The sequence below is a fragment of the Sorex fumeus genome, unplaced genomic scaffold (genome assembly GCF_029834395.1).
Source record: "Sorex fumeus unplaced genomic scaffold, SorFum_2.1 ptg000037l, whole genome shotgun sequence".
NCBI classification, from domain to species: Eukaryota; Metazoa; Chordata; class Mammalia; order Eulipotyphla; family Soricidae; genus Sorex; species Sorex fumeus.
Window position 1 is genome coordinate 77306986 of NW_026606094.1, and position 23078 is coordinate 77330063.

Below are 23078 nucleotides of genomic sequence, written 5' to 3' on the forward strand. Positions count from 1 at the left end.
CAACTACACCACCTCCGCTTTGCTGATGACATTGTTTTAATAACACCAAACATCAGCCAAGCGGCACAAATGCTGGCCGACTTTGACCGTGAGTGTGGAAAGGTAGGACTACAGCTGAATCTTACGAAGACAATGTTTATGAGAAATAGCCTCGTTCCTGATGCCCCATTCGTTCTCAATGGAACAACCATCTCCGAATGCAACAGCTATGTGTACCTAGGTCGAGAAGTCAACATGACAAATGACCTGACACCCGAGCTGCGCAGGAGGAAGAGAGCGGCTTGAAACGCCTTCAAGAACGTCGAAGAAATAGCTAAGAGGACGAAGAACCTCGGCTCTGGGCACATCTCTTTGATTCCACTGTTCTTCCTGCATTAACATATGGCTCAGAGATCCGGGCCCTACGCAAACAGGATGAGAACACTATTCAGGCCTCCCAAAGAAAAACAGAAAGAGCTATGCTTGGAATATCACGTTTCACTCAAATGAGAGAAAGAATCCGGAGTTCCGACATCCGTTGACGATCAAGAATCAGGGACGCTGTCTCATTTGCCAAGGTGTCAAAAATCAGATGGGCTGGTCACGTAATGAGATTTAAAGACTAGACTAGAGCTGGACTAGAGCTGTTACCCACTGGATTCCACGGGATGTCAAAAGAACACGTGACCACCCACCTACCAGATGGTCAGACTTCTTCATCAAGATCATAAACGATCGGTTTGAGGCTCTTCGTGTTCCCAGAGCGAACAGATGCCATTGGGCTACACTAGCACGCGACAGGGGCAAATGGAGATGTTACTGGTGCCCGCTCGAGCAAATCGACGATTAACGGGAAGTTAAGTGATTAAGTGATTAAGTGTACGAGATGCCTAGAGGTTGAAATATGATTTCTAGCACAGACAGAGATGTTCCCGTATCTTTGAACAACTTTACAAATATAAAACTACCTTTCCCCCCCACATCTGAAAAGAAAATGAAACTATCATTAGAAGTGAAATGCAACTTCAGGCTTTCAACTTATATCACAGCTCCATCTGATGGCTCTGCACAAAGTCAACTGACTTGTTCTTCATGAAACAAATGCTGTGTCCCAAAAAAAGGCTATGTTAGTATATGATCTCAGTTAGGAAATACTGTCACTACCGGGCTAATGAAAGGGCATGTTAGTTCAAACTCAAAGACAAACAGTATCTCATTGTTTCATATAAAACTCTATATAAAGTCAGCATTATTTCCAATTAATATGTTCCTAAGAATCTAGATGCTATCAGCTGTCATATAACAAAGCACAGAACAACTATCTGGGAGTCAAACTGATAGCTACAAACAGAATAGAGGTTACAGGGACTAAGGGGAGGGGAAAAGAAGCTGGTAAGAGTGTCTGTTTGGAAAAATACAAAGTTCTGGAAATATATGGAGTGGTGATTATAAAATAATACAAAAGTATTTAAAAACTACCTAAAACAGTTGAAATAGCAATTTTGCTATTTTGGTAAATTTTTCATTTAAATTTTTTATTAACAGTATTTTTAAAGCAATGGCTGCACAAGAGGAGGCAGTCTGGCAAACACGGGATGATCTTACTCATCTGTGCAATATAGAACACTCTCTGAAGAAATATAGTAAAGGGAGGATGTCTAGATCATCCCTGACCCTAGTCAAGGTGGGCAAAGAAGGAATGAAATCATAGGGTAAAGAAGAGAACAGGAAGTAATGGGTGAACGGGTATCAGGGATTCGGTTACAATGGTGATCAGGTGAGTGGTGTAGCCATATATCCAACAACACTGAAAACGTGAGATCTAAGCTGCAACCACTGAAACTTCATAATGTGCCTGTCAAGTTGACACATAGGGACTGGAGTTTGGGGTGGGGAGGAAATGTGGGAACACTGGTGGTAGAAGGAAGTTGATACCAGTGGTAGGATTGGTGCTGAAATATTATATGTCTAAAACTCAACTATGACTTTGTAAAATCACAGTTCTTTAAAAGTTTTATTTGCACAACAAATGTGAAAAAGATAGCACTGAAAAATATTTTCTTTTTTAATTATTTTAATGTAGGAGTATTTTATTGCTATTTATTCAGTCACTGATTAGGCTGATTGAATTGAGCATGAACTCCACCTTATTTTTCCCACTTTTTATAAATTTATTTATTGAATCACCGTGAGAGCAGTTACAAAGCTTTTGGGTTTAAGTCTCGGTCATACAATGATGAAACACCTGTCCCTATACCAGTGCCCATTTCCCACCACCTAAAACCCCAGTATACCCCCCATCCCACACCCTCCCCCGACCTGTGGGGCAGCTGACTTCCACATTACTCTCTCTCTCTACTTTGATCACATTCAATATTTCGACACCAGACCCACCATTATTATTTGGGATTTTACCCCAACACACAGATCTGCCAGAAAGGCAACGGTAGAGAATTTGTTTTCTATTGCTGGTCATGAATAACATATCATGTCATGCGGCAGCAATAGTGGCTGCGCAATTTTGGAATTCTGAAATTTTAACAATTAAATCTGGAGGGATTTTTGCCAAAACCTGCTGCGTTCTGAGATTTATTCTTCAGTCTCTGGGATCATGGCTGTTAAGCAGCTTGATCGGGAGCCAGCAAGGCCATTCGTGGGTGGGGTCTCATTGGGACAGGCTAGGAAAGGGCTGGCTCCACCCCCATCCCATGAGGCTCCGCATGTCATCATTGTGCGTGCAAACCTGACTGTCCAAAGGCCTCTGGGGAATGGCAGCCACTGAGCCGCCAAGAGGAAGTAGGCTGAGGGACAGCACCCTTTACCTCCTGGGGTAGCCCAGCACTGGTAACCTACTGCAGGGACCGGATGCATTTCTGTCAAAAGCCACTGGGTTCAGAGATTTGTTTGAGACACTGGGATCAAGGCCATTAAGCAGTTTGATCAGGAACCAGAGAGGTCTTGCCTCCAATTATAAAGCTGAGCCAGAGGTGGTTTGTGGGTCTGTCTCCCACATACCTAACTTTTGGCCATGTCTGGCCAAAAGCACAGCAGCAATTCTGGGGTATCTAGAAGTCTGAAGGCACCACCAGGCTGGTGATGCACTCGCCTCACAGGTACAGATTGACCTGCTAGTGGGACCATACCCCAGAAAAATACTTTCTAAAGTAAAAAAAAAAAGAAAGAAAGAGAGAGAGAGAGAGAGAGAGAGAGAGAGAGAGAGAGAGAAAGAAAAAACAAGAGGCAGTCTGAGTTCTTCATTTGGAGTCCCAATTAACTTATTGGAAGGAATAGTACTGCTATGCCCTAAATGCGAAACTCTGCATCCTAACATCATCTTATACATTTTGAAATAAAAGAACAGAAATTAAAGGAATCATATCAAAAAAACAGTCTCTTTTACAAGATTGTCTTGAAATCCTAAGAGGTGTAAGAGACTTTTTTAAAAAATGAAGACTGCTCAATTCTAAATCAGAAGAAAGCAATCTTTTGTACCATGATACCCTTAAATAATTTCTCAAATGTTTTTATTTGCTATTCTTCCTTGACCATTAAAACTGATGTTAAGAAGTTTGTACTAGGAAAGGATAGAGATAATGAAATAATATTTTTATAAATAAGGAAATCAATATTTTTCTAATTAAAAATGTCATCACTTGAGAAATGGTACAGCTTACCAAACATTCATTTCAGTTGCTAATTTCTACCGTACAATCTTTATTATTCTTAAGCTACGAATGAATTCATTAGAATAATCTAACCATTTCAGTGCGAAAAGTCATTTCCCGTTCCAAAGATGAGAGGTGAGAAAAATGACGATCATTTTCAAAAAGTGTCTTTAAGTGCACCCTAGGGGCAAATAGAGTACAGTAAGAACATGTTTCAAAGCCAATACTAAAATAACTAATTTATAAACAAAGTAACAAAAACTGTCAAGTAGAAAAGTGCATTTTTATAACACTGAGATAGTTTTATAATATGCCTACCAACAACTACTTTGGGCATTTATCAACAAGTATTGCACATAACTGAAACTCTGATTGTTTCCTGGTTCTTAACCTTGTGTTTCTAAAATCTGTGGACCTCTCCATTCCTACTCCATTTCCAATCCTTTAAGTCAGAAGAAAGATTCTGTTAAATTTCAAAAATGATCCTAATGTACCAGGTTTGGAAAAATACAATTCTAAATATGAAAACTTCAGACTGAAATAATACTATATGAGGGCTCAACTTTCAGGTGCCACAGACCATGGACTTATACTTTGAAATACTTTATTAGTATAATTCATACAACTGGCACATCAGTATTAATAGCCCATTAGTAAGCAAATTATGCTCTTCAGTTTATATACAAACACATATATAATATACACATATATACACTTTTCGATAAAGCATGAGATAAACTTCAACAAATCAGGCATACTTTCCACTCATCTTCATTTTCACGAAGGACCTTTAAACAGGCACCAAAAGCCATTGAAAATATTTCTTATCATTACCATTAGTAAATTAGTCTGCATATTCTCCGTGAATACTAAATGGCAAGAATAGCAGTCTTAGAAGAATGCAGGGCCAACAAGGTAGTAGAGTGGATCAGGGTACTTGCTTTGCACACAGTTGACCTGGGTTTGATCTCTGGCACCCCATGTGGTTCCCTGAGCTTTGCCAGGAGTGATCCCTGAGAACCAGGAGTAGGCCCTGAGCATCACTGGGTATGGCCAAAATGAATGTAGGGCAAGTCCCCAAGAGTAGGACTTCACGTTCTTTTTATTGTATTTTTCCAAATTGATCACATATCTGAAATAAGGTGCATATGTACATACACTGAAAGGTTCATTCAATAACTACAATTCAGGAGCCAGAGCAATAGTAAAGCAGGTAAGGGAGGTGCGTGCACATGGCCGACCTAGGTTCCATCCCGGGCATCTCATATGATTCCCCTGAGCACTACCAGGAGTAATTCCCGAGTGCAGAGCCAAGAGGAGTAACCCCTGAGCAACGCTGGGTGGGTGACCCAAAAGAACCAAAATAATAATAATTACCATTAGTCTGTCTTCATTTTTACCAGACTTTCAGTTGATAGGTCTCTAAAATATTATCTCTGAAATTTTCAGTGAAAAACATGCAGAGGAGTTTTTGAGAGTAATTGTGAAAAAATATATTAGAAAAACTAGTGGAAGAAAACTAGAAATACAGAGGGGAATCCTTTTGAAAACAAAAGTATTTTAATTCGTATGTTACTAATCCCCTACTCAGTGTATTTTTATATGCTGTTTCACTTGTCTTTATTCAACATGTTTGTAAACTGGTGCACATACAAATGCTCTATACACGTGGAAAGCAATTAGTTTTTTACCGAGTGCAAACAGCAATGCAGTTTTTAATCAAATGCTTTTATTAATTTCAAACAAACTAATCTTACCAGTGCAAAAGTGCCACAAAGACAGCTGGAAAAAAAGAAAAAAGTCATTAAATAGCTGCTTTGTTATAATACCTTTAAAACAAGTACTTCAAAGTTATTCATTTATATATGTAGAAAACAAGCACACACAGCAAGATGGCTAGCAAAATCTATCTAGATAAGCTCAGGAAAAAATCCCAAAGGACATAACTTGTGAATAATGCTTACCTCTGCAGGGGAGACTTGAGCAAAGGAAGATATGTTCGAGACTTTCAGTATCTCAATGATTTGCAAGAGTGATATTATCATTTTGACCTCATTTTAAGATTTTTGTGTTTTCTCAGTGTTATTCTTTAACTCTGTTCATATAAATTTTTAAAGGCAGCATATATAGACCTATTCATAAGGACCCCAACTTCTCTTACAATTCAACACTTACATAGGAATCTTTGCCGTTCTATTTTCTACCTTCTCAGAAGAGCAAGTATCCCTTTCCCACAGACTCTTAAATTTATGACTTTAACCCTACCTTTCCCAAATATTCTGAGACTCTGTTGAATCAATGATTTCCTCTCTCAAAACTTAAATTTCACCCTCCTCCCCCCCACACTTTGATTCTTCCCCTCAGTCTTTACTTATCCTAGACCAGGATAAGTTCTTATCAGTTCTTCAAACTATGAAACACTAGTTCCTCTGCTACCCACAACTTGATGACAAGACTCTTGGCCAATTTTTTTCAGGTCCTATAATTCTTGATTTTTGGTTTTGAGGCCACACCCAGCTGCGCTCGGGGATTAGTCCTGGTAATACTATCTCTTCAGCCCAAGTTCTTACAATTTTCTTAATAGCTCTGAATTGACCTCTTTAATTCTTCTCTAGCATTTCACCAAATGTTTGGATTTCTTGTCTTTTTTCCATCACGCCAACTATTCTCAGTGATATTTTTCTGTCCAGTGTTTTTATATTATTTCCTGACTTCTTTTCCTTTTCCTCTCCTCTAAGAAATGTAATGATTAAAACAGCAAAGTATTAAAATAAAAACACATAAGTTAATGTAACAAAACTGAGAGCCCAGATATAAAACCACACATATAAATAAGGAGGATTGATGACAAAGGAGTCAATGAAAGTCTCTGCAATGAATGGTTGTGGGAAACTTTTTATGACCATATGTAAAAGAATGAAAGTACACCACTATTTAACACCATATACACATGTTAATTCAACATGAATTTATGGCAAGGATACATCACCCAAACCACAATATCCACAGAAGAAAATACAGGCAATGTATTCTTAAACATTACCTTTCAAGATGTTCTCCAGCATCTCGGAAAACAAAAGCAAAAAATAACGAGATTATGCCAAACTAAAAAGCTTCTCTATAGCACAAGATTTAAACTGACAGAACATGCTAATGGAAGTTATCTGCACATCATACATTTGACAAGGCACTAACATCCAAAATATATGAATTACTGATAAAACTCAACAACACAACAAAATGGCCAGAGGACCTGTTCATAGTCACTTTTCTGAAGAAATCTTACAGCTAACCAATAGCACATACAAATTATGTTTAACAAGCTGGAGAGACAGCAGAGTGGGGAAGGCGCTTGCCTTGCACATGGCCAACCAGGATTCAATCCCCATTTGGTTCACCCTGCCATCGTCAGGAGTGATCACTGAGCATCATTCATTAGGTCAAAACCAAAATGTTTAACAACTCTTATTAAGGAAATACACATCAAAACAACAAAGAGATATCCCCTTCCCACCTGTAAGAATGTCTATTTTCCAAAAGATAAGATACTACAAGTTGGAGATGTGAAGAGAAGAAAACCTGCATAGACTATTCAGAAAGATGCGAATTAGCAAAGCCATTATAGAAACACCGTACAAGGTAGTCAGAATATAGAAGCAATTTATCAAATACAACTATCCCACTTCAGAATATTTACCCCCACCAATGCAAGACTTCAACAATAGGTATGCGTAATATTATGTTCCTTACAGTCTTATTTATAATAGTCAAGGGCTAGTATCCACCTAGATGCCCATGAATGATGAATGAATAAAGATGTGCAATGGAAGGGTGAAATCAGGTCATTTACCAGCAATTGGTAGACAGAGCCAGCTTTCTGCTTAAGTGAAATCATAAAGATAAGCACCATATATTTTTTCTCATTTTTATTCGGGATAACAAACATACAAAAATACAACCAAAAGAACCTTTTGGATCCTAAGACCAATTAGTGGTTATCATAAGGCGAGGGGGAGTGGTAAGCACATTAGAACAAAGGGAACAATTGTATGAAGTGTAAAACTGGACTTTCAGTGAGGAAATCAGTCCATACGTTTCAAGGATGCAACTTAGATGAACATATATCTAATAACTCAGTACTCCAACCATTAAGTCGTTCAGTGGGGGCACTGTGAATGTACTACGCCACTGAACCATCCTCTCGAGAATGGTTAATCCTGTTAGGTGCTTTTCACCTCCTCCAACTTTTCCCCTAAAGAATCCTGTACTGACTTCTCACAGGATTCACCTAGGCTCTATAGCCATGTCCCAGCGAACCTTGCCCATCTGTTTCCTTGCCGGGCCTTCATGCAACTTCAGGACCCTGTCTTCTTGCTGGAGCACAGACCCTCGCCCTTCCCAGCATTCCCAGTGCATGAACGCGAATCCAGCTATCGGACCCCCACAGGCCCCCGCCCCCAAGGCCCGCCCCAGGAGCGTGCAGTCACCCCTGCAAAGGGGCCGGCGCGTGGGGCAGCGACACGCCTTCAAGGCCCACAACCTGGACCTCCTCGGGGCGCACACAGTGACCCTAAGCTCCCGCTTCTGGGGAGCGAGCCTCGCCCCCAGAAGCGCGAGGTTCCTTCGCAGGCAGAGCGCGCTCTAAGTGGCCGCTTCCCGCGGCGCGCCTCTGTGGGCGGGGTCCCTCTACCGCCGCAGGCTCGGGGCGCTCTCACCCCGCTCGGGAGCGACCCCCCGGTGCGCTCCGGACGACGCCCCGGCTAGCGTACCCCACCCCTCTCCCGGGCCGCGCCCGCCGCCCGCGCCGCCGCGGCGATCACACTGCGGCGTCCCCGGCCCGGGCCCGGCGCGCCCGCTCACCGAGGCCCAACATGCTCCTCCGGGAGAGGCGACGCGAGCGCAGCTGCGTCGTCTGGTCCCGGAGCTGCTGCAGCAGCTGCCCGACGACCGGGAAACGGCCGCGCAGCAGCCGCCGCGTGACCATCTCCAGCCGCGCGCCGTCGGGCCGCTCCAGGTCGAGGGGCCTCCGCGACGAGTGCCCGCGCCGGCCGCCCGGCAGGTGCCCGCCGCCCAGGGTGGCCGGCAGCTCGCATTTGTCCGCGCCCCGGGGCGGCGACTCCTCGGCGTCCGGCTCCCGGGCTCGGGGCGCCCGGCGCCGCCGTCTGGGCAGCGGGGAGCGGGACGCGCGGGGCGGCGGCTCGGCGGCGCCTCGGAACGGGGTCCGCGCCGGGCCCACCATCTCGGCAGTCCTCCCTGGCGCCGCACACTCCCGGCCCGCCTCAACGACTCGCCCTGGCCGCCGTTGCGGGCCCCGCGGTCGTCATGGAGATCGCGACGGCCCGAGTCGCGGGGCTGGCGGCGAGGACCGCCGCGCGCCGGGTCCACGTGCGCCGCGCCCACGTGCGCCCGCCCCGCCCGCCCCCAGCCCACCTGCGCCGCGCCCACGTGCGCCCGCCCCTCCGCCCCCACCCACCTAAGCCCGGCCCTCCCGCCCCCCAGCCCGCCCGCGCTCCCGCCCCCGCCCCGTGTGCCCGCCCCTTCCCGCCCCCGCCCCCTAAGTCCGTCCCTCCCGCCCGCTCCCACCTAGGCCCGTCCCTCCCGCCCCCCAGCCCGTCACCTCTCGCCCCCGCCCACGTGTGTCCGCCCCCTCACGTCCCCTCCCACCTAAGCCCGCCCCTCCCGCCCCCGCCCACCTAAGCCCATCCCTCCCGCTCCCAACCGTCCCCCAGCTCCCTGCTCGTGCCCCCAACCCCAGTGCGTCCCCCACCCTCCCTAAATCCCCGTCTATCGCCCATTCCCCGTGCCCCTCTCACTACCCAGCACCGTCCCCCAACTCTGATTCTGTCCTGTCTTCCCGATCGCAGGAGGCTTGCGCTTATCTCGGGAGCGAGAGAGGCTGGGGCAGGGGGCGGGACCTGAGCAGAGCTCGTTCCCAGCAGGTGGCAGCCTGGGTCACTAGCGCTAACTGCAGCCACAAGGAGACTCCCACGTGGTCCCAGGGCCCACCCCCCGGAAAACGGTCCGCCTGCGCCCAAGAACTCCACCCCACTCCTCACCACAAGCACCCCAGCACCCTTGGACTCAGGCTCAGAAACTAGAACGCTCAGGGTTCTAATCCATTGGCCCCTAATCACAGCAGGAGCAGAGAGCAGGGAGCACTGCAGAACAGAACCCCCAAAATATCGGGAGGGGGGATAACAAAAGAGAAAAGAGGGCTCTGCGGGCTTTAGAGCTCTGTTTAGAGTTCTGGCTTAGGGTTTCCCCTAGACCTGGAACTTGTACTGTTAGGCGTCTGTGCCAGAGTCCCCAGTTCTTAGGTGGCCCCCTAGAAAGACTGCCCTGATTCGTGCGCCCCCTTGCCCCAAGAAATAGCATCCAGGCAAGGTCACTGGCAGGGCCTCTGGACAGACCGGCTGTGCCCAGCGTGCTTACTTTCCTTTGTCCTACTAATCCAAGTGTCCTCGTGGACAGCGTGGGAGAGCAGAAGTGCCTTCTCACATGTTGTCCGCTTGGCTACACCCAAGAGCGATTCCACATCCTCCAAGTCTGCTGCACCCGGGTCCACGTCCCATCCACTCTCTCCATGCCCGGGGTGGGTGGGGGGACAAGGCCTAGGTCTAATCAGAGTTGGGGCTATGGGCCCCACTTGTCTATCTGAGTTGTCGTGGAGCCCTGTACAGTGTCCTCGGTGTCTTCAATGATTTGCTTCCGTTTGTCTTTGGGTCATTGTGAGTGGGATCAGCAGCTGTCCCCTGGCGTTTCTGTTCCTTTTCTTTCCCGCCTGAATTCCATCCGGCCCATCAAAAGACTCTTGAGCACTGATCAAGAGATTCTTTTCTAAGCACTTATCGAAGGTACCCTTATCTTTGTTTCACTTAGTTAAGTGCTACTACCAGTTTTCTGTTTTCTTCTTTCTTTTTCGGTTTGGGGGCCACCCCCAGCAGTGTTCAGTGCTTATGCCTGACTCTGCTCTCAGGGATGACTCCTGCCTGGCAGGGTATATGGGTGCCGGGGATGAAACCAGGTTGACCATGTGAGAGGCAAGCATGCTACCTGCTGTTCCATCAGTCTGGCCCCAGTACTCTGTTTCCTAAGATTTTTCTAAGCATGTCTCCGTTGTGGGAACTTTCAATAATGTTTCTTATTTACTTCGTATTTACATCATTTCTTATTTACTTCATAAATTTTTAGAGATTAAAAAACTAAGGATAGAGGACGTATCAGATATGAAACTGATAAGAACAGATACTACACTTGATCTTAGCCAAAAGTCCGAGAAACGGAGCTGGAGCGATAGCATAGTGGTAGGGCGTTTGCCTTGCATGCAACCAGCCTGGCGGAGCAGGGTTTGATTCCTCCGCCCCTCTGGGAGAGCCCGGCAAGCTACTGAGAGTCTCTTGCCCACGCGGCAAGGTCTGGCAAACTACCCATGATGTATTCGATATGCCAAACACAGTAACAACACAGTCTCCAATGGAGACGTTACTAGGCTCGCTCCAGCAAATCAATGAACAGTGGGAGGACGCTGATACAGCAATACAGTGAAAAAACTAAGGATGTTGGAGTGATTTTTCCAAGTGTTAATAGTGAATAAGTTCCAGCGCTCAACACTGGGTTTGCAATATGATAGGAAAGGCTAATAAAAATTATTCTTTGGCCTACAGGCATATGAAAAAGTGCCCCACATTGCTCATGATTAGGTGTGGTGATTGACCACAGTAACATTGATCATATTGGCACCTTGCACTTCCATCCCTTGGGGGGTCCATCACAGGGAATGAGACAAATACAGAGAACTGTCCAGGTTTGGGGGTTGCCCAGGCAGACCCCAGTGAATGCCCAGGCTGGCCACTTATTCCCTACAGCACTGCTCCTGCACCCTGGTTCCCAGCACTGAGCTATTCTTTAAATTGGCAGAGACACTAAGGATAGTCAATAAGCACTTCAAAATTCAATGGATATGTTAACTTTGAAATATTAATGTACCCATCTGAGACTGGGGTACTTCACAGAGCCTATCATGCCCTTAAAGCAAAAAGTCGTGGTAAGTTCCTATTCTGTTTTTGTCTATGTTGCCCTCTAATTCTAAAATACTAAATGGTTTTATTCTATACTTTCCTTGGCACTTTTGCTACCCTATGTTGATATTGAAATACCTTAACTGCTTTGCCCAAAATACTATCTTGACTTTGGCATTGTCAGGGGGATGATTTCCCACATTTGGGGAACAATAACTCAAAGAAAAAACCCTCAGATTTCATCTCACACCAATGAGAATAGCACATATGAAAAAGTCTGGAAACAGTGTTGGTGGGATTGTGGTAAGAAAGGAACCCTCGTGCAACGTTGGTAGAAATGTCCTCTGGTTCAGATTCTATGGAATGCAATATGAAGAATTACCACTCTCAAATAGGAATAGATCTTGCATACAACCCAGCCATACCACTTCTTGATATCTTACCCCACAACACAACACCATTAATCTGAAACGATATATGCACATCTATGTTCATTTCCACACACAAAACAATAGCCATTATATGAAAACAATCCAAATACCCAACTACAGATCAATGGATGAAAAAGTTGTGCTATATATACACAATAGAATACTATGCAGCTCTATTAAAGAACAAAATCATGCATTTTGTAACACCATATATGGAATTAGAGGAGATCATGCTGAGTGAAGTCAGAAGGCGAGAGATAGATACAGAATGATCTCTCTAAATCATGGACCTCAAGATCTGCAGCAAGGGAGCAACGAAGGTCCAAAGATAACACAACAGAAGAACTGATCCACACAATTGATTGGGGTGGGGGGTGTTGTTTGAAAGAGAGGGGCATTGAGGTCTTTGGGAAAGGGAATTGGGTATACTGGTAATGGGTGTGATGTTAGAATTATGTGCACAAGACACCATTATTAATGTTTTGTAAACCACAATGAATTTTTCAAATGCAAGGTGTAAACTGAGCACCATCAGGAGTGACACTGGCCACCAAGCACCACAGATCTATATAGCATTCACAGCTGAAAATAAAGAGAATTTTAAGAGAAAAATATTCTCAAATGAATATGGATATTCCAAATACCTTATTTCTTAATTATGAGCTCTTAGATATTGTTTTGAAATAGTAAGAGGAATGCAGTAATTGTTTCTTTCTGGCCAGTTTGCTTCCTGAAGTTTCTAATTGCCTTTTTGTTTTGTTTTGGGGCTACCCCTAGTTGTGCTTACAGTTTATTTTTGGCTCTTTGCTCATGAAAAAGTGTCTTGGGGGAACCTATGTAATGAACCGAGGTTAGTCCTGTGCACCTTAACCCCTTTATTATCTGACGTGGCCCATTCAACTGCCTTTTGGATCTTTGATGTACTGAAAAAGAACTAAGTGTTCTTACCCTTGATCTATCTCTGAAGAGCACAAATCAGATTATTTTAAGCATTTTAGTTTCTGGTGGTAGAATTGGTATTGAAACATTTTATGCCTGAAACTCAACTATGAATAACTTCGTAAATTATGGTGCATTTATTTAAAAATTTAAATTTTTCATAAGAATGTTTATTGCAATGTTTATATCAGAGAAAACAAGGAGGAAGCCTCATTTAAAATATGACAAAGCATGCACATATCTGGCTTGATTAATATCAGGAACAAGGCAAGGGGCTAATGAAACCAGTCAGCAACTCAGGGTAGTACCAAGAAATCTGTTCCCAGAAGTGAAGTATATGGACCAATGTAAGAGCAAGTGGTGATGCATTATAGTATTATAATCCTTCCTTTAATTTCATTAAAAAATGAATGTTTGAAAATAACTTGGAATGATATTTATGGCACATAATCAATAAAACTATTACTTGTAATGTGAACAACTGAAAAGAAGATAAGAAACGTATCATGAAGCATTGCAGTCATGAAAGTCACTTTGAATATTTATGTGACAGAAAAATATTCATGATATGAACTTTACATACAAGTGGTACAATATGGAAAGTATCATGCTAAGCGAAATGAGTCAGAAAGAGAGGGATAGACATAGAAAGATTGCCTTCATCTGGGGGATATAAAGTAACAAAGTATGAGATTAATACCCAAGAATAGCTGAGATCAGCACCAGGAGGATTACTCCGTAACTTAGAGGCTAGCCGGGTATCCTAGAGGTAAGGGCAGTTCAGATAGAGAAGGGAGCACCAAATAAAGGATGTTTGGAGGATCCTCCCAGGAGGGGAGATGCATGTCGAAAGTAGACTATGGACTGAACATGTTTGCCACTCAATGCCTCTTTTGCAGACCACAACACCCAAAAGGAGAGAGAGAACACAGGGGATTGCCCTGCCACAGAGACAGGGGGGATGGGGGGATGGGGGTGGGAGGGATATTATCCATGGTGGTGGAAAATGGGCACTGGTGGAGGGATGGGTATCTGATCATTGTATAATTGAAACCAAAGCACAAAAAATTGTAAATCTACAACTTTAAAAAAAATAAAATAAAATAAAGGGAAAAAAAATATTCATGATAGTGTAAAAAGTCAGAGCAACAACGTGTATTGCTTGGTTCAGATGTGTAGAGACATACTGGACTAAGTTCCAGGTTTCATTCTCAATTTTTTACATGGGTGACTAATATGGAAGCTTTCCAGTATGTGACCTTGAGTAATTTAACACTCTAATATTAATGTACTCTTCTGACAAGTGAGGAAAATTACATAATGCTATGATTTAATGAGATAATGCTAAAACATCTTTGTGTTTAATCAACAAATCCTTCTTTATCTTGTCTAGGGTAACTGTGTTCAGATTAAACTGGTTAGCTTTATTATTATTAATAGATATAGGTTATCATTACTACTTAACAGTCACATCAATATTTTTCGACTTCTGTATTTTTAGTGGCTTCATACATAGAAACACAATTGTCAAAGTAATTATGAATTCTTTTACTAAGAAGAATAGATTCATGTATGAGGAAAAACATGGCAATGAGTTTTTTTCAGGTGTTAAGAGTCATGGAATGTTTTCACCTCATTAATTTTCCTCACCGTTTTGTCATATTTTGACTTGGTCCATTTTGAACAGATATTTGACTTTTTATTTCTTTGTTTTATTACTGAGACATCCCATGAAGTGCTCAGGGCTTTCTCCTTACTCTGTGTTCAGGAACTACTCCTGGCAGGCGAGTGGAACATACTGGGATGCTGGAAATCAAACAAGGATTGGCCGTGTGCAAGGCAAAAGCCCTCCCTACTGCACTATCGCTCCAGACCTGAATAACTATTTGAATCATATTTCATAATTATTAATGACAATAAATTTACTTATATGCTTGGTATGTATTCTGTAATGGATCATTAAATGATTTCAATGATTATTAAAAGTACATTTTGAGCTGTATACTGCAGGATATCATCACATAACAATATGTTATAACGATATATTATCACATCATCCTATTTAAAATAATAGAGGCATCGGGCAATTTCACAATTGATTATGTTTCTAATTGTGTCATTTTTCCAGTAGAACATATGGGGAAAAAAACACTTCTTTTTTTCTTTTTTTTTTACAAAAGATGCAATGAAATGCTATGTCCAGCAGATGGCAACAATGATTTGTAAATAAGAATTCAAGTTTAGGTTTGGTTTTGTTTAGGTGCCACACCCAGCAGTGGAGGGCAGGCAAAAGGCCTGGGCCCGGAAATGCTCCAGCCTGTCCTGGAGTGCAGTCATAGAGGTTACCAAGGTTACCAAGGGCTACACCTGAAAACGCTGGTGGTAGGTGGGTCTGGGGATGACCGTGGGACTCCAGGGACAGAACTCAGGGCCTGGCAATAGCGAGCAAGTACTGGAGCCCTGTGAGCTAACTTCCCCAGGCCCCAAATTTAGGTGATTTTTGGCATTCACTTTTAAAAATAAAAAATTTCCCACAACAGTAACAACTGATCCATACAATCGAGTTGGGGTGGGGTGCTTGAGAGCGAGGTGCATTCGAATTTCCAGAAGAAGGTGATTACACCGTGAGGGGTGTGGTACTGGAATCATATGCCTGAAATACCTTTTTTTTTTTGAAGTAAAACATTTTATTTGGAGGGTTTTTTGAAGGGAAAGAGGGAGAGAAAGTGGGGGAAAGTGGAGAGTCAGAGAGACAGAGTAATGAGTAACTTGCTCAAGAGAGAACACAGGCTTCTCCAAGGGTGGAGAGATTCCCTACACACATCCCAGCGTTAAATAGAAACGCATGAAAGTCCATCTCAAGAGGGGAGATGCGGGCGACACATGTGCTCGGGCACCGCATGTACTCGGCCGCATGGGCCCAAGCAGCACACGGACTCGGGTAGCATATGCGCACGCTGAAATACCATTATTAATCATTATAAGCCACTAACTCTCAAGTTAAAAAAAGGAAAATATTGCCATTCTTGGAATAAGTAAGCTTGTTAAATATTTAATGTCGGGAAATTTAAAATTTTAATAAACACATAAACACTTGCATATTTTATATATCAAAATGATCGTGTCCTTTGATTATCCAAATGTTAACAGCTTTGCTTTGTTTTTTTAATTATTTATTTACTAAATAAATAAAGAGCGCCAGGCTGTTTTCACTTGGGGCGCTCCAGAGTGCGGAGGGTGAGAGCCCTTCTCACCCCAAGGGACCCAGCCCCAGCAGCCGACCTCCACTACCCAACCACCGCCATGCTCCAGGCCACTTTCCACACTCTCGAACTGAGCCTCACACATGAGTTAACATATTCCTGGACACATTATAAAACACTTCCTACCCATTTTCCATAATTACCACACCATATTTGACGGGGATCAGACAGTAGGCAACAAATCATATAGAGAAATATATAAATATGTGCCTTTCGGAGAGTCTGGCAAGCCATTGAGAGTATCCCACCTGCATGGGCAGAACCCGGCAAGCTCCCCGTGGCGTATTCGATGTGGCAGAAACAGTAACGACAACAGGTCTCATTCCCCTGACCCTGAACGAGCCTCCAATCATTGGGAAAAGATGAGTAAGAAGAGGCTGCTAAAATCTCAGGGTTGGGAAGAATAGAAACATTACTGGTGCCCGCTTGAGTAAATCAATGAACAACGGGATGACAGTGATACAGTGATACAGTGATATTTATTTATTTATTTTTGGCTTTCTGGGTTGCTCAGGGGTTATTCCTGGCCTTGCACTCAGATGGAATCTAATGGAGGTCGGCCATGCAAAGCCAACACTTTTCCACTGTATTATAGCTCTGGCCCAACACTTTGCCATAATTGATCTAGATGTTTTTCTATCAAGAGTCACTTAACTTAATCACTTAACTTCCCGTTAGTCGTCGATTTGCTCGAGCGGGCGCCAGTAACGTCTCCATTTGTCCCTTTCGCGTGCTAGTGTAGCCCAATGGCATCTGTTCGCTCCGGGAACATGAAGGGCCTCAAACCGATCATTCATGATCTTGACAAAGAAGTCTGACCATCTGGTAGGTGGGCGGCCACGCGGTCTTTTGACATCCCGTGGAATCCAATCAGTAACAGCTCTAGTCCAACGGTCATCTTTAAATCTCATTACGTGACCAGCCCATCTGATTTTCGACACCTTGGCAAATGAGACAGCGTCCCTGATTCTTGATCGTCGACGGATGTCAGAACTCCGGATTCTTTCTCTCATTTGAGTGAAACGTGATATTCCAAGCATAGCTCTTTCTATTCTTCTTTGGGAGACCTGAATAGCGTTCTCATCTTGTTTGCGTAGGGCCCAGGTCTCTGAGGCATATGTTAATGCAGGAAGAACAGTGGAATCAAAGAGATGTGCCCGGAGCCGGAGGTTCTTCCTCCTCTTAGCTATTTCTTCGACGTTCTTGAAGGCGTTCCAAGCCGCTCTCTTCCTCCTGCGCAGCTCGGGTGTCAGGTCATTTGTCATGTTGACCTCTCGACCTAGGTAGACATAGCTGTTGCATTCGGAGATGGTCGTTCCATTGAGAGCGAATGGGGCGTCAGGAATGAGGCTGTTTCTCATAAACATTGTCTTCGTAAGATTCAGCTGTAGTCCTACCTTTCCACACTCACGGTCAAAGTCGGCCAGCATTTGTGCCGCTTGGCTGATGTTTGGTGTTATTAAAACAATGTCATCAGCAAAGCGGAGGTGGTGTAATTGCCGACCATCTATCTTCACTCCCATTCCTTCCCATTCCAGTCGTCGCATGATGTTCTCGAGGGTGGCACTGAAGAGTTTCGGTGAAATGGTATCACCCTGCCGCACCCCTCTCTTGACATCAACGATCACTTCTTTGTAGAATGGTGAGATCCTGGTAGTGAATCCGCAATACAGCTCACGGAGGATCCTGATGTATTGGGCTTGAATGCCCTGATTGGCTAGGGCTTCAATGACCGCTTCCGTCTCAACAGAATCAAAAGCCTTCTTTAAATCAATGAACGTTAAGCAGAGCGGCATCTTGAACTCCCGAGAAACCTCAATGAGCTTGGTTATCGTGTGGATATGGTCTATCAAGAGTAAGTACTTTAATTTTACATACCTACATACATATCACTTTAAGTGAACAGCTAAGACACATCTCTCTCTTTATATAGGCCAGGAAAAATAGTTAACTTAGTGAACTTTGTTTTGAAAATGTTATTCACTTTTCTACCTCTCATTTGATAAAATATTCATTTCATTCTTTTGTATGAGAAGTAGATTTTATTTGCACTGTTTACAGCTTATTATATATTGAGATACTCTATTCCTTTTTATGGCATAAGGAGTTAGATTATCAACAAAGCTGGGAAGGATTAGATATTCTAATGCTCACAAAGTTCTTAGAGTCTCTTGTGTTAGCTGTAGTTGTATGATACTTCCAAGACTATTAGAGCAATTTGATTTAATAAGTTTTCATTTTAATGAAGAAGTTTTTCAAAAAGTAAACCAAATGGGATTCAATTTTCATGTTGAAATGAAAATTGAAGTTAAGACCCTTCTATAATTTTAAAATAATGAAAAAATGTTTCTAATCATATATCAATTTTTATCTCCCAAACTAGGAAAGTCATAAGTATGACTTAATACTATTGCCAAATTTTTCTTTTATCATCTGTTATAAAATCCTCCCAAATTCTTCTTCAGCAAATTTTCTCCAGAAAAGAAAATCTTTGCTTCAGCTTAAAAACATTATATGTCTTGGATTGATGCATTTTAAACGGTGTTTACTGGTATCGGATTAAGTAATTCGAAGCCTGCTCAGGGTCTAGCTGAATGCAGGCACTTCAAAGGAGGAAATGGCAGCCTCCAAGGCAGGGAAGTCATCAGCGTGCAAATGCATGTACATGTGATGTTTCCCAAGATACTTTGTCTACAGGGAAAGAGGCATCTGTCATAAATTGGAATTTTCTAGGAATATCTACTTTCTGTGTACTTGAGGAGGCCATTTTGCTTTTAAAACTGGAGCTCTTACAGTGCCTCAAGTGAAATTAAAATAAATAAATCAAAAACTAAAACTGGAGTCTGTTCAGTTTGTATCAGGCTTATATTTAATGACTTAACCAATATAAATGGTCAATATATAATATATTAAATGACTTAACCAATGTGTTTAGTCAAGAACTATACACATATATATAAGCCACACCCCAAAAATCAATTTTTCCATGAACCCAAAGATTATAATTCTGTGTACAAGCTCCCACATAATGAGATTACTTTTAGTTACCATCAAAGTAACTGATTTAAGAACTACTATATTCAACATAAATAAGCAAAGGTCAAATATATTAATGAATGAAATGTAGAATATAGATGGGCAAATTAAATGCAAATCATGCCCAAACAGCAACTCTACATAAATCATCTGTGTGCCACCTTTAATATGAGATTGTATTTTTATTGTATTTAACTTTGACTATGATAGAGTAGTCTAGAAATATCACTGTCTGACCTCAGTATATTTGTGGTAGTTCAGTTTTCTAGATCTGATTTCCTCAAATTCAAAACAAAACCTTTATTCTAAAGGATCTTATTAGGATTTTTATTTAGGTTTTTGTACATGTGTTTAAGTAACTGTAAAGATTTACCTGTGGAGTCACAGGTTGCCCTGCACATAAGCTTATCAGTTCTTTCTTCCCTCTTCTGTCTCAAGTTCAACCTGAACACCTTACTGTCTTCTATCTTCCCAGTTTGTTCCCTGTCCTGTCCTTTGGTTGCTACCTTCTCTTCTCTCTCTCTCTCTCTCTCTCTCTCTCTCTCTCTCTCTCTCTCTCTTTCTCTCTCCCTCCTTCTCTGTCACTCTCCTTCTCTCTTCCTCTCCCTCATCTCTCCCTTTCTCTCTATTTTTCTCTCTCTCTCTCACTCTGTGTATATGTGTGTGTGTGTCTGTCTGTCTGCCTGTCTGTTTATGTCTCGTTAGACCCAATGTGACCACCCAGGCCCTGATTTGTTTCCTACTGCCTCCCATAGTCCAGTTATTGTCTGCTCTGAGTACAGTTGGCTTCATTATTTTTATTTTTATTTCTATCCTCTGTCTGGAGTGATAGCACAACGGGTGTTTGCCTTCCACGTGGCCAACCTGGGTTTGATTCTTCCGCCCCTCTCCGAGAACCTTGCAAGCTGCCGAGAGTATTTCACCTGCATGGCAAAGTCTGGCAAGCTACTCGTGACGTATTTGATATGCCAAAAACAGTAACAACAAGTCTCACAATGGAGACGCTACTGGTGCCCGCTCGAGCAAATCGATGAACAATGGGAGGACAATGCTACAGTGCAGTGCTATCCTCTGGCAGCCTAAATAGCCACGAAATATCCCTCAGTAAAAGAAGTATTTGCAACAGGACCACCGGACTCTTGCTTTGGGTAGCCAAGTTCTGCTTCCACATAGATCAATACCCATCCCCAAAAGATAAATGTGGAACTTCAAAATTCTCTAGTCTTTGCTAAAATCCACTGAAACAATTCTTAACACACAACCTACAATTTATTATCCATTGGGAAGAAAATTGTTATTAAAAGTTGTTACTTTTATTTTTCTTAATTAAGATGATGTACTTGGATTAAGAAGAGGAAAAGTAGACTTTGAAATATTTTTCCTTAAAAAGTTATAAATATTTAAGAAGTTTGTTCAGTGTTTTAGTTATGAATACATACCAGATTTGAATTTTTTCTTATTTACCATGGTCTTTCTATGAGCACTTAATCTCACTGAGCTTTAATTTTCCCATACCTCAGATAGGTATAATAATAGGCCCTTTCGGAGCTCAGATAGAGAAGGGAGCACCAAATAAAGGAAGTTGGGAGGATCCTCCCAGGATCGGAGAAGCATGCTGAAAGTAGACTATGGACCAAACATGATTGCCACTCATTGCCTCTTTTGCAAACCACAACACCCAAAAGGACAGAGAGGACAGAGGGGCATGCCCTGCCACAGAGGCAGGGGAGGATGGGGGTGATGAGGGGTGGGAGGGATACTGGGATCCATGGTGGTGGGAAATGGGCACTGGTGGAGGAATGGGTATTTGATCATTGTATAATTGAAACCCAAGCACAAAATTTGTAAGTGTACCTCATGGTGTCTCACTAATAAAAAAATTTTTTAAAAAATAGGCCCTTTCTTCTACAGTCATTGCAAAGATTAGACTTAACAATACATACAAAGTATATAAATTTTTTTATAATAGGCAGAAATTGCCATGCCAAGGTTCAAGGTGGAGAGGAAATTATTAATTTCACATATTCTTTCTAAAGGAAAAATAGAAGATTAAAAGAAAATTAATGTAAAGGTCTAAGTCCACATAATGACATATTTTTTAAATTAAGGCAAGAGAAAGATTCTGGACAAGCTAATCAATAAGTTTTAAGTAATATTTGTATGTTATGAAGGTGAGTTTTGCAAGTATTTTCTCTTGGTTTTGACTAGTATTTTTACTTTAATAGTGAGTTTTTCATAAGTTTAATTTCAATGTAGTCAATCATGATTTTCTTTCAGAATCATACTTTTACTATATCTAAAAAGCCAAGGATACCTAGAGTTTCTATAATGCTCTATTCTACACGCCTGGCTAGCTCCATTGGAAGAACATGAAATTCTTATAATGCTTTCTTTGGGGAATTTTATGGCTTTGCATTTAACACTCGGTTCTTACTGAGTTAAATTTTGCGAAAAGTGCAATATCTGATTGGAGTTTATGATTCTGCATAGTCTCTCCACTCACTTGCCCCTTTGTGAAAGATCCGTTAACTAGATTCATACTGCTTTATTCTCTATTCTATTGACTCACTTGTCTGTTCTTTCACGATTGCCATTGTGGGAAATCATTCTACTAAAACAGGCCCCAAGCTTTGGATGGTCTCGTGAGTAAAGCAAGTTAAATATGGAAATATGGAAATATGCATCAGAGCCACAAATGTGTTGCAAAGCAAGAAACATTATGCTAGGAATATACAGAATAGGAAAATTAGCTTAGTGAGAGAGGGACACTGAAGATGCAAACGTGTATCAGAACCAAAAATATGAAACAAGCAGGAAACTTCATGTTAGGGATATGTAGGCTTAAGCAGGTTTACAAGCACTGTAGTCATGTGGCCTGGCAGGGAGTATTCGGCTCAGAAAAACAAGATCATCCCTTTAAGAGTGCAGGCTGCTTGCTTATCTAAAAGATATCCATATGCTATGGCTATGTAAATCCTTTGCTATAAGATGAATGGGGTACTTGAGGGAATGAGAATTCAAAGGCTAACTAAATAAAATGTCCAGTCAGTCCCGCTTTAGGGGCTATTTAGGAGATCTCATTGCCTGGACAGCTGCTTCATCTGCCTCATTCTTTGTTACTGACCTTGCAGGACAGGACAGAAGCCACTGACCCAGTTGGGGAATACCCCACAACTAACCTGTCTTTATTATGATAGATTCATGGCAAGTTTTGAAGTTGGGCAAGTTACAACGTCAATTTGTTCAGAGTATTTAGTTAACTACTTTGGGTCTTTTTGCCTTTTGCTAAAAACTGCAAACAATCACCTACTAGGGAGAAGAAAAGCAGCACTTTCTTCAGGCATCTACTGTGAGGAAGAGAAACAATTGCAAACAAACCTTGAGCCCTTTCTAGATTTGTAAGAGTGAAGTGATATGAAATTATTTGTGGGGAAGGGTTGATGTTGGGAACCATGATTCTCTCTAGGGAAGAAGAAAAAATACAAATATGAAATTGGGTAAAGTAATGGGGAAAAAAACTTCATGAACATACATTGCAATTTGAAGTATCTGTAAAAACTCATCATTCATATACATTTTATACACATACACTCCCAAATGCAAACAGGTGAACGTGTGCTTCCATGTACACATGCAAATTTCTAACTAGGTTAGCTGAAATTACTTCGAAGCAAACACTCCACTGGGTACATCTGCCACACAGGTCTTGGTTCCTAGCCTGGCTTCCCCAACTAGAAGGAATCTGGG

The 23078-nt window shown here is 42.4% G+C and overlaps 1 protein-coding gene and 1 pseudogene across 1 annotated transcript in view; both read right to left on the reverse strand.

Annotated features, from left to right (window-relative positions):
- DPY19L2 (dpy-19 like 2) overlaps positions 1-8883 on the reverse strand; it is a 129685-nt gene extending 120802 nt beyond the window's left edge. The window contains exons 1-3 of the mRNA XM_056118706.1: positions 8505-8883; positions 5402-5426; positions 3738-3825 (exon numbers count right to left, since the gene is read on the reverse strand). Of these exons, the coding sequence (XP_055974681.1) occupies positions 3738-3825; positions 5402-5426; positions 8505-8883 (492 nt within the window). The remainder of the gene's footprint in view (positions 1-3737; positions 3826-5401; positions 5427-8504) is intronic.
- Positions 8884-10823: 1940 nt separating this feature from the next.
- LOC130027923 (uncharacterized) lies at positions 10824-10928 on the reverse strand (annotated as a pseudogene).
- Between the last annotated feature and the right edge of the window lie 12150 nt (positions 10929-23078).